The 12,147-nt window shown below is 43.7% G+C and overlaps 1 protein-coding gene across 5 annotated transcripts in view; it reads right to left on the bottom strand.

Annotated features, from left to right (window-relative positions):
- SYT17 (synaptotagmin 17) overlaps positions 1 to 4,509 on the bottom strand; it is a 114,335-nt gene extending 109,826 nt beyond the window's left edge. For 2 of the 5 annotated variants that reach the window (XM_033915167.1, XM_033915168.1), the window contains exon 1: positions 3,551 to 4,508. In XM_033915167.1, coding sequence (XP_033771058.1) covers positions 3,551 to 3,565 — 15 coding nt within the window. In that variant the 5' untranslated portion in view covers positions 3,566 to 4,508. Of the gene's footprint in view, positions 1 to 3,550 lie in introns of all 5 variants that reach the window. The other 3 variants (XM_033915170.1, XM_033915171.1, XM_033915172.1) reach the window with 3 other exon arrangements.
- Between the last annotated feature and the right edge of the window lie 7,638 nt (positions 4,510 to 12,147).

Genomic DNA, 12,147 nt, shown 5'->3' with positions numbered 1-12,147 from the left:
AAAATGAATAAAGATTTGAAAAAATAAATAAATAAATAATTGGGAGGAGGATGGGAGAAAATGATTGTTTTATGTATTACTTGTGTAGTTAGTACGTTTTATGCAGTATTTTATGTTCAATTAATTGTATTGCACTGTCAAAGTTTGAAAATCAATAAAGATTTAAAAAAGGAATGGGCACTAAAATTTGAGGATAAATCTAGGATAACTGTGAATGAAAACTTCTAAAGCAAGAGCCTAGTAAATCCCAATCCAAGTGTACTGGAAGTCTAATAAGCAGAGGGAATAACTGGGTGAAAGGGAGACGGAGGAAGGGATAGAGGTAGGGGTGAAAGGAAGAGAGAGAACTGCAACATTTCTCCCCTTCCAACACTGATGTCTTAGCAGGTGGCATTATTCAGAGTTCCTTCTGGGTTTCGAGTCGTGTGGTGCAATCCCTTAGTGAGGGTGAAGAATTTTGTGTTAGGCAAAAAACTGCTGATGGCAAATTAATGTCACAGCCCTTGATAAAGCTGGAGGCGAAACAGAGACACTGTTGGGCTTTTTTTTTTTGTGAATGTGAGATAAAAAATACAGCTAGACTCTGCTTTATATCAACCATTATGGTTTAACCAGTGAATGATATGGGATTAAATCCATGAAAACTGTGTTTAAAGACATATTTTTGCCATAAGAGCATAAGCATCGCCTCTGCCAAGTCAGACCATAGGTCCATCGTGCCCAGCAGTCCGCACCCGCGGCGGCCCCCCAGGTCCATGACCTGTAGTGTTCTTTCACTTAAGACATTTTATCCTTTATAGTACCCCTCTAGCTATACCCCTCAATCCCCTTTTCCTTTAGGAACATGTCCAACCCCTTTTTGAAACCCAAAATCGTACTCTGCTCTACCACCTACCCCGGAAGCGCATTCCAGGTATCCACCACCCGCTGGCTGAAGAAGAACTTCCTAGCATTTGTTCTGAATCTGTCTCCCTTCAGTTTTCTTGCGTGCCCTCTTGTTTTTGTTTCCCCCGCCAGTCTGAAGAATCTGCCCCTCTCCACCCTCTCTATACCCTTCATGATCTTGTAAGTTTCTATCATGTCCCCTCTAAGTCTCCGTTTTTCCAGAGAAAAGAGCCCCAGTTTCTCCAGCCTCTCAGCATATGAGAGGCCTTCCATGCCCCTTATCATTTTTGTTGCTCTTCTCTGGACCCTCTCGAGTGTCGCTATATCCTTCTTAAGGTACGGCGACCAGTATTGAACGCAGTATTCCAGATGCGGGCGTACCATCGCCCGATATAGCGGCAGGATAACTTCTTTGGTTCTGGTAGTGATTCCTTTTTTAATAATTCCCAACATTCTGTTCGCCTTCTTGGAGGCCGCTGCGCATTGTGCTCCCAACTTCATTGATTGGTCCACTAAAACCCCCAAGTCCCTTTCTAGGTTGCTCTTCCCCAATACCCTCCCCCCCATCGTGTAGCTGAACATCGGGTTTCCTTTCCCTATGTGCAAGACTTTGCATTTCTCTACATTGAAACACATTTGCCATTTATTTGCCCATTCACTCAGTTTGTTCAAGTCCCTTTGTAGTTCTTCACATTCTTCAACAGTTCTAACTCTACTGGAGAGTTTTGTGTCGTCCGCAAATTTTATGACTTCGCACTTCGTCCCCACTTCCAGGTCATTAATGAATATATTGAACAGCAGTGGTCCCAGCACTGACCCCTGCGGGACACCGCTCATGACTGCTTCCCAGTCAGAGTAGTGTCCTTTTACTCCTACCCTCTGCTTCCTGTCCGCCAACCAATTACAGATCCATTTTTTTGAAGACTGCAATAGAGTTGTATACTTAAAATGGAAGTTGGGGTTTTTTTTGTTTGTTTTTTACCAATGACTGAAGAAGCTCATTTATAATATATATATATTTAGTCTCTGCTGGAGCAAGATATCTGAGGTCTTTTTTCCACTATTTGAAACTAGTGCATGGGCATTCCAGACATTTGTCTCTATAGAAACATGATGGCAGATAAAGGTCAAATGGCCTGTCTAGTCTGCCAATCCGCAGTAACCATTTTCTCTTTCTCACTCTGTGCAGTCTCTATAGCTAATGTGCTTAGCCTGTTTTCTGGTTATACTCAATATATTTTTTAGGCTTTGCTAGCAAGATTATATAGTTTATTCCTTTTTATAACTTTAGTGTGATTATTCAGAGTAACCACATGGTGTCAGTATCATCTATTATAATAATTAGGAGACTGCCACCTAATGGCTTCTCATGGTATTGCATTTTTTTCCAAGTGAGGACTTCACTCACCACACCCTCCTCACCAGTTTTCACCTAGAACCTTAATTTTCGTGTTAAATATTCTAGGATTCAGTTTTTAAATATATTTGCCTATCCTGAATATTTGATAACTGTAGACTGTAGATTAACTTAAGAAAGAATGTATATGTAAAGAAAAAATGAATTTACCCTAATTTTTGACAAAATCTCTAAACTTTCTGAAACAACATCTAGTTTCTATTTTAGATACATTTTCCTCTCCTGAAAATGTGGTAGAATATCTTGAGGTACAATGCCTGCAAAAACAGACAAAGCAAATGTATACAATAAGTAATTTTTAAAGCCTCCCCCTTAAAAGTAATGTAATGTAATGTAATGTAATTTATTTCTTATATACCGCTACATCCGTTAGGTTCTAAGCGGTTTGAAGAAAATATACATTAAGATTATAAATGAGAAGTAAGAAGGTACTTAAAAATTTAGGTTTGCTATGGGAAAGAAAGAAAGGAATTTCCGATTTAGCTGATGCCTTTTTCGATTATAGTTCAAGGTGAGATACATTCAGGTACAACTGGTATTTTTCTGTACCCAGAGAACTCGCATTACAGTCTAAGTTTGTACTTAAGGCAACAATAGAGACTTAAGTGACTCACTGGAAAGATCACAAGCAAAAAGGTAGACGCTCCCCATCGTGAACAACCTGGAATCTGCTTTATGTGTGCAAGGTAAAAACTCACCAGCTAACCAGTAAGAACCTGGAACCTACTGGTACAACTATAAACATGCCTTCCATACCCAACAAACAATGCGCAAAAAGCTGTTTACAACAGATAATAAAGAACACGAGCTCAAGCACTCCTTCAGTCCCCAACTGAGAACGGTCTAGCGCCCCCAGCCGGCGCTTACAGCTACTCCACTTTGTCCTGGACTGGGAGATGGGGGGGTGGGGAAATCTGCCCCAGCAGACTAGTTTTTCAGAAAGGTACCAATAAATTAGAACTGAAGCTTGCCAGTGTTCTTGCCTGTACCCCCCCCCCCCCCCCCAAGAGGCAGCCAGAGGAAACCAGGGGCAGGACCATATGGCAACAAAAATGACACGAAATTGGCAGTCTGCCAGTCCCCACCACAACTGTTGCTTTCCAGGCGAGACCCCAACCTCGCGCCAATTAAAGCACCCCAAGTTCCCGGGACGAGAAACAAATAAAGATCAGAATGCTCTCACAGCTATCTGGAATTTAATTTTCAAGCTGGCACGAAGGTCAAGTTGAGCCCCCCCGATCCCCGTACCTGGATGTACGCCATTGTCCCACGCACTCCTTCCAGACTCAGCTTCGCCCTGGGAGGAGAAGGAAAGGAGAGACGTGACTCGCTTAGCTGATGAGCGGCGCCGCTGACCGGCCCTTCTCCTCCCGGGAGTCTTTCATGGCCGCCGCGGCCACATGTGGCGGCCGATTCGATGCGATCGCCCCGGCCTTGCGCGCGTCTGGGACGCTGCGCCCGCGCGTTGCCCGCGAGCGGCTGGGGTTACTGACTGTGCGCGGAAGTGGCTGCGCGCGTATGTGGTTCGGTGTTCTTGGTGCCCGTCTTGTCCGCGAGTGACGGCGTGTGCGTGATTTGGCGTGTGCGCTTTCCGCGTGCCAGGGCTTAGGCGTGGGTTGTCTGCGTGTGCGAGGTGCGCGTGGGGCAGTGTGTCTTGTGGGTTGCGTCTATGGCGTTAGGAGGGATCGGGGTGTTGTTTTCTCGCGTAGCCGTTCCGTGGGGCAACGTCTAGGGATATAGACGTCTAAGAGGGGTTGGGTGCGTGTCTAGTCCATATTAGGCGTGTGGCCGTGTCTTTCTCCGCGGGCTGCTTATTTCATGGGTCTGGAGGATCTTATGCTCTATGTCTGGTCCAGTCTTTTAGAGCAGTGGATTCACTTGTTTGCACTCTTCCAGCTGCTGACTTTTGGTGTTCAAGAGTTCCTTTTGCTTGGTTCCCGGTATTTTCCAAACGTTGTGTGGGGAGAGGGAAATCCACCCCCCCCCCCCATTCATAATGAAACCAGGTAAACGATTGAAGATGAGCTGACTTGGCCCCAATCTAGAAATCCTTAATTCGAATGTGCATTTCCAAATCGTCTTCTTTTTACCTCCCAAAATGATACTCCAGGAGCCCTTAATTACGATTCTGAATAAACCTGATGAAATGATATCGTTCAGAACATTACTTTGTTTTAATTGTCCTGTGTCATGACAAGAACAAACTTAGCTTTTCCATACGTGCGCATAACTTCCTCAGCTTCTCTTAAGAGCATCGATTTTTTTTTTTTTCTTTCTTCACCAGTTGTCCTCGGCATTAAGGAAACTGACGGCTCGCCTTAATAGAAAATAAGTTCCCAGCATATCCATCATCGCACGATATTTTGAGGTGCTAGTGGCAAAAATAAAACACAAATAAGGAGCGAATCCCAGCTAAAGAAAATAATAATTAAGCAGCAGGTGCAACAAGTCTTTTACAGAAGCGTGAAACAGCGACATCAAGTGAGCAAAGTGTGTAAATGCCGTATAATCGCTGCTCTCCAGACAGAACGTTCTGATTTCCAAGGTTTTTGCCACAGGCACGGGCGAACCACACAAACGCTTCAAACTACTGCATTGGATTGCTTCGAGAACTGCCTTTTAGCTTTCCTCCTTGTGTGGCCACCTGATTGTAGGCCTTGATTTAAGGAGTATCTGAGTCAATCCGTGTCTTCCTCCTGTTTCAAAACGGTGCTGGAATTTCTCAGTGCGCAAACTTTAAACAGTAGTTGACAAACACAACCTCCCTGGCTCATATAGGGCTAAATTGTATATATGGTGCTGAAAAATCAGTACTGAAAAAAAAAAAAGAACATAAGAGTTGCCATACTGGAAAAGACAGAAGGTTCATCAAGCCCAGTATCCTGTTTTCAACAGTGTCCAGCCCAGGTCACAAGTACCTGGCAAGATCCCAAGGAGTAAAACAGATAATCGCCAGGGTCCACTATAAATGCACCTGTTTAACTTTCAAAATCCTATATGGTATCCTCCCTCCCTTTATCCCTCTTTCTTGGAATTCCTCAAACCCTAATACCACCAGATCCTCCCAGAAATTAAAACTATCCTTCCCCTCGCTAAAAGGCATTTCCCACACAGGAAAGCTAGGGACCTCCCTCCACTTCAAAATCACTGAGTTCTGGAACAACTTTACCTCCCCTCTTCAGAACTTGAGCTCTCTCCAAGTTTTCCGCAAACATCTGAAAACCTGGCTTTTCTCAAAAAATGTAAGTCTCCCTCCAACTTAGGAATCAAGGAAACTCTTATTTCTTGGCATCCCAAGTCCTCTAAATTTTCTTCACACTTCTACCTCTAACCCTCTGTTGTAGTTCCTTCCTATTTCTCCTACTGTAAACCGCGTCGAGTTCTACGAACGTGGAGATGATGCGGTATACAAACCAAAGGATTTGATTAGATACTGCTCATCCTAGGAATAGCGCGTGCTAGCTGGAAATCTACCGCCTGCTCAAAAGGAAGTGGTAGCGGCTAGCACTTGCGGGTGTTTAGCGTGTGCTATTCCACACGGTAAGGCCCTAGCGCAGCTTTGTAAAAGGAGCCTCAAGTGTTTTGTTGCGTCTTAGTGCCCCAGAGTTGCCCAAACTGACCACTGGAGGGATTATGGTATGAGCCCTCCTTATTCTTCCAGTGGTCACCGACCCCCCCCCCTTCCACCACCCAAAGATGGGGGATAAAAATAGTACATTGAGGGCTTGCCATCAGCTGATCATGGCAGGGGAGTCCCCATCAGTTGAGCCGGCAGGAATCCCCGAAACTGGCTCAACTGATGGGGATTCTCCTGCCGCAATCAGACAAGTTGAGTACATCTGCAAAACTTGCTTTTGTCCATTTTTCATGTGGATGTTTTTAATTTTTGAAAATAGCCATAAAAGACTAAGGACCAAAATGTCTACATAGGTCATTTTCAAAAATAAAAGATAGACGTCTGAATGTTTTGAAAATGGACCAAACAAAAACTTACCCCCCCCCCCTCTTTTACTAAGGTGTGTTAACTGATTAGCATGCACTAATCGAATTAGAACGCTCTGTAATAAAGCTCGACTTGGTTTACATCAGTTTAAAAAAAAATATGAAAAAGAACATGAGTTTATAATTTAGAGAATAACCATGTTTTAAAGTTTTTATGAAAAAGTTGAAATGATTCTAATTCTCATAACCTTAGAGGAATATCATTCAAAATTTCTATTAGTTTGAAAGGATAGGATTTCCCTAATTTACTAGGAAAAACAATTCCTTTATGAGACGGAAAAGACAGTTTGAGTTTTTGCGTGGTCCTAACAAGACCCAGGGCTCCTTTTACTAAGCTGCGCTAGTGGTTTTAGCGCACGCGCTAGACGCTAACGCCGCCATTGAGCTGGCATTGGTTTTTGGCATGTAGCGTGGGGTTAGCGTGTGCTAAAGGAGCCCCCAATCTTTGAAAGTTCCAAGAAAGAGGTGCACGTGAGGAACATATGCCAACCAGAATCTTAAAAGTTAAACAGGAACATTTGGAGAGTATCCTGGAGAATATCGGGAGCCAATGAAGTCTGGCCAGTAGTGGAGACGCATGTTCAAATTTACCCTTGCTGAAAATCAACCTAGCCATGGTATTCTGAGTAGAGGTCTGCACGGGAATGGGGATCACGGGAATCCCGCAAGTCCCGTGGGGGTCCTGCGGGAATCCCCTGTAACCCATGGGACTCCCATGGGGACTCCCCTCTAGCCAACGGGGACTCCTATGGCCCACGGGGACTCCCCTCTAGCCAACGGGACTCCCATGGGGATGGAAGGCTTATAATGGACACGTCAGCCTTAGTAAAAGAGGGGGTTTATAAGTTAATTACCTGAACAGAAAACAAAAAAAGGGTTCCACCAAAGAGATTCCACAAGGAAAACAGCAGCGCAAGCACAAAAGAAACTGTGGAATTGATGATCTTGTCAGAAGTAATTGCTGCTTTTTATGGGGATGGGTGGGGACGGAGAGGATCCTGACGGGGACGGGTGGGGACGGAGAGGATCCTGGCGGGGACGGAGATGATCCTGGTGGGGACGGGCGGGGATGGGTGGGATTTCTGTCCCCGTGCAACTCTCTAATTCTGAATCAACTGGAGCCTCTGCAAGCTAGGTTTGGTTAGGCTTAAATTGATTGACAGCTTGTTTCACAAAGCCGTGCAGCAACAGCCCCAAAGCCCATTAAATCTCTGTGGGTTTCGGAGCCGTTACCGCGCAGCAGCCGCTAGCACGGCTTTGTAAAACAGGCCCTGAATTACAATAATCTAGCCGAGAAAGGATGAAAGAGTTGATTGGTTCATTGAATGAGAAGAAGGAGTCTACAATGACACCCAAAATTTTGGAGGAAAAATCAATATGCAAAGAAATACCTGATGGCTAGGATACAGAAGAAGGGAGGTGGTCTAATTCTGGGCCGAGCCATAAGAGTTTAGTTTTGGCTTCATTCCATTTCATTTGAACAGAGAATGCCCAAGACTTCGATGTCCTTTCAAAAATGCCCTTCCACATCCAGTGATTTTCCACTTTTTTTCGTTCCGTCGAAAAAAATACAGAATGAAAAAAGTGGAAATTTATTGGGCTAAGGGCTCCTTTGACTAAGGTGAGCTAGTGTTTTTAGTGCACGCAGGAAATTACCGCAACGCTATGCTTCTAGAACTAACACCAGCTCAATGCTGGCGGGGCAATGTTGCGTGCGCTATTCCATGCGTTAAAGCCCTAGCGCACCTTAGTAAAAGGAGCCCTGAGCGTAAAGCCCTTGATGGAGACCGCCTCAACTTTGTTGGCTGGGCTGAGAACTTTTCAGCAGCCCCTCATACTTACTCTGCTCTGCATCTATCCAAAATATGTTCCGATTTAGTCGTGGTTTAAGATCAAAGTTCTATGAGAAGGAAGGCTCAGATCTAAATAGATTTTTGAGAGTCAAGATGCATAAATCAGTGCCTAAGCAAACGGCCTTCTGATGCTCCAGCTCTGTGGCTCTACATCAGGGATCTTAGAGTCCCTCTTTGAGGGCTGCAATCCAGTCGGGTTTTCAGGATTTCCCCAATGAATGTGCATGAAATCTATGTGCATGCACTGCTTTCAATGCATATTCATTGGTGAAATCCTGAAAACTCGACTGGATTCCGGCCCTCGAGGACCGGAGTTGCCCATCCCTGGTCTAGAACCTCCTAACAAGCTCTAATGCAGGGATCTCAAAGTCCCTCATTGAGGGCCACAATCCAGTCGGGTTTTCAGGATTTCCCCAATGAATATGCATGAGATCTATGTGCATGCACTGCTTTCAATGCATATTCATTGGGGAAATCCTGAAAACACAACTGAATTGCGGCTCTCAAGGAGGGACTTTAAGATCCCTGCTCTACATATACACTCATCTGCAGCTCCAGACATGGCTTCTGTGACTTTGTATTCTTTCTATGTGAATCTGAGGGTAGGGTTAATGTTGGGTGTCATATTTATATCATGGAATCCTGCCATTTTTATGTCATCAGGGAATTAGGAAGTGCCAGTTATCGTATGGAAAAGGGAGAATTGAATGCCTCGAGGACATGAATTCATTTATATTTTATGTAGCTTGCTCAGTTTTTAGGATGGCATGTTTTTAATTCTTGCTGGTTGTCTTGTTCACTGAGCTAAATGACTTAGTTCGCCTTCCTATGACACAACAGCTTTTCAATTTATTGATCGTGGCATTGGTAATGAAAGTAACCATTAATAAATAAAGAAGGTAAGGGCTGTTTATCTAGCAAATGAGAATCCTGTTAGGAAAAAAAAAAATTCGAGCTGAATGATGCAACAAGTCTGGTATGAAAAGCATCAAACAGTGACACCAAGTGGACTGAAGGTGTACATGCTCAAGTCCTAAATTTCAAAATTGGACCACACTGGTTAAGAACACCTTCTGGAGGGAGACTTTTGGTCATGATACCACCCTCCCACCCCTACCAGATCACCTTAGAATCTAGAGAATAAGAAAAATCATGCCGAAGCTGAGCAAAATCCATCAAACCCGGCATCCTATCTCCAGCAGGGACCAGTCTGCAACACAAGTACCTGGCAGAGTCCAAAAGATAGATCCATTTCTCATAGCTCATTTCCAGGGATTTGATGTATCCGTTATTCCACTTCTTAGCAATGCATCATAGTCCCTCTGTACAGATATTTATACCTCAAACAGCTAATTTTAAAACAACTTAGTAATTCTTTCAGACCAGGAATGAGAGGATCTCAACTAGAGGTCTGCACAGGAACGGGGATTGCGGGACTCCCGCAGGGATCCCCCTCCAGGTCTACAGGACTCTCACAGGGATGGAACTGGGGTTCCCAAGGCCTGGAAAGAGAATTAGTAGAAGATAGACAAAATCGGAAACTGGGACCAAGATGATGGAAAAACAAAATGTCCCACCAGCTACAGCAAGGGAGATGTTCATTTTGAGGGGAGGCAAAGCCTCTCATGGTTATGCCACCAATTGTGTTTAGTTCAAAATGAAGTACATGCTGAGTTTGTTTTGGGGTTTCCAGTTCAGTTTTGGCACATTTTTCTTATGCAACCATTGTCCTGAAAAGTGCCTCTCTCAATTCTGCTTTAAATGATTTTGATGCTGTATTGTTTGATTCTTTACTCATTGTTGCATTAAAAATCATTTGTGGATCTTGGAAGCACCTCTCACAAGTTACTTATGCCAGATGGTGGAACCAGATTTGTTTGCTCTACAGATATGAGTTTTAAATTGCCAAAAATTCCAACTCTTTTATTTCTTTTAACAAGAAATGGTCGACCCTACAATCACATGACCTAATGTCTATTCTAATTCTTTCCGGTGATGTATGCATCTCTTATTTCTGTTCACTGTTATTTGTTTATATTGTATTTTATTGTTGGTATAAATAAACTAAGACTTTAAAAAAAAAAAATCAAAACTATCATACGTAATTGCTGCTTTTTATGGGGACAGGTAACTTTTAAGGGGAGACGGGCAGGGACAAAGGAGATTCCTCCCGGGGATGGGCGGGGACAGAAGGGATTCCTCATGGGGTTGGGTGGGGATGGAGAAAATTCCTCACGGGGACAGGCGAGGACAGAAGAGATTCTGGCGAGGACGGGCGGGAACAGGTGGGATACTGGTGGGGACGGGGGATTTCTGTCCCCGCGCAACTCTCTAATCGCAATCCTTCAGACCCATATGAATGCATGTTGCTATGTTTTCAATCACCTGTTGAGAACCCGAATAACCATGATTTATACCAAGTTCGTCCTATCCATGCACTCACGTAACCACTACCTAATCATTTTTTAGGCATGTTTCCTCCAGGAAGTTATTGAAACTTCTTTTGAAATTTGAACCCAACTATGCAATTGTCTTGCCTACATCCCCCAGCAATGATAAAAGGACTTTCACTGATTTCTTTTCTCTCCTGGTCATTAGTTTCATGCGGTGGTCTCTTGCTTTTGTGTTGCTCGAATTAAAGGCTGAACAGCCATTCTCTCTTCAATCATTCTACCCCATTGATGATTTTCTATCATAGTTATCCTTTTTCCAAGCTGAAGAGCCCTAACTTGCTTTACCTATCTTCATAAGGGAGGTGCTCTGTTCCCTTTATCATTTTTGTCATCCTTTCCTAGCTCTGGTTTCCAGTACTATCTTTTTTTTTCAGATGGGGTGAGCAGAACTGTACACAATAATGATAGTTGCACCAGAGACTGATACAGAGGTATCATGATATTCACAGCTTTGTTTATTTCTTTATTCAATTTTCTATACCATACTCAAGCAGTTTCCCCTGTCTGTCCCAGTGGGCTCACAATCTATCTAATGGACCAGGGGCAATGTGGGGATTAAGTGACTTGCCCAGGGTCACAAGGAGCAGCATAGGTTTGAACCCACAACCTCAGGGTGCTGAGGCTTTAGCTTTAACCACTGTGCCAATCTAGAAATCAAAAGGTAGTAAAAGTGAGCCAAGTATAGGACAATCAAGCCGTTGTGACATCACTGATGAGGTTGGTTCTTAGACATTGGTGGAATGAGGCATTGTGATGTCACAATATAAGCTCGGTTATCAGAGGCTGAAACTTTTCCCACTATTTATTTATTTATTCAGTTTTCTATACCATTCTCCCAGGGGAGCTCAGAATGGTTTACATAAATTTATTCAGGAACTCAAGTATTTTCCCCTGTCTGTCCCAGTGGGCTCACAATCTATCTAATGTACCAGGGGCAATGTGGGGATTAAGTGACTTGCCCAGGGTCACAAGGAGCAGCGTGGGTTTGAACCCACAACCTCATGGTGCTGAGACTGTAGCGTTAACCACTGCACCACTCTAGAAATCAACATGTAGCAAAAGTGAGCCAAGTACAGGACAATCAAGCCATTGTGACATCACTGATGAGGTTGGTTCTTAGACATTGGTGGAATGAAGCATTGTGATGTCACAATATAAGCTCGGTTATCAGAGGCTGAAACTTTTCCCACTATTTATTTATTTATTCAGTTTTCTATACCATTCTCCCAGGGGAGCTCAGAATGGTTTACATTAGATACTCAAGCCTTTTTCCCTGTCTGTCCAGGTGAGCTCACACTCTATCTAATGTACCTGGGACAATAGGGGATTAAGTGACTTACCCAGGGTCACAAGGAGCAGCATAGGTTTGAACCCTCAGGGTGCTGAGGCTGTAGCTTCAACCACAGTACCACACTCTCCTTTTCAAATAATCCTTAGCATTCTGTTTGCAGCTGAAAAATTTCAGCCTCTCTGAAAGATTGCTGAAATTTAGGCACTAGGATGCTGCACAATAATTGCAATTAAGCATGTAATTGCT

The sequence above is a fragment of the Geotrypetes seraphini genome, chromosome 11 (genome assembly GCF_902459505.1).
Source record: "Geotrypetes seraphini chromosome 11, aGeoSer1.1, whole genome shotgun sequence".
Classification (NCBI taxonomy): Eukaryota; Metazoa; Chordata; class Amphibia; order Gymnophiona; family Dermophiidae; genus Geotrypetes; species Geotrypetes seraphini.
The sequence above is the reverse complement of the archived record's forward strand: the minus strand, read 5'-3'. Positions and strand labels throughout refer to the sequence as shown.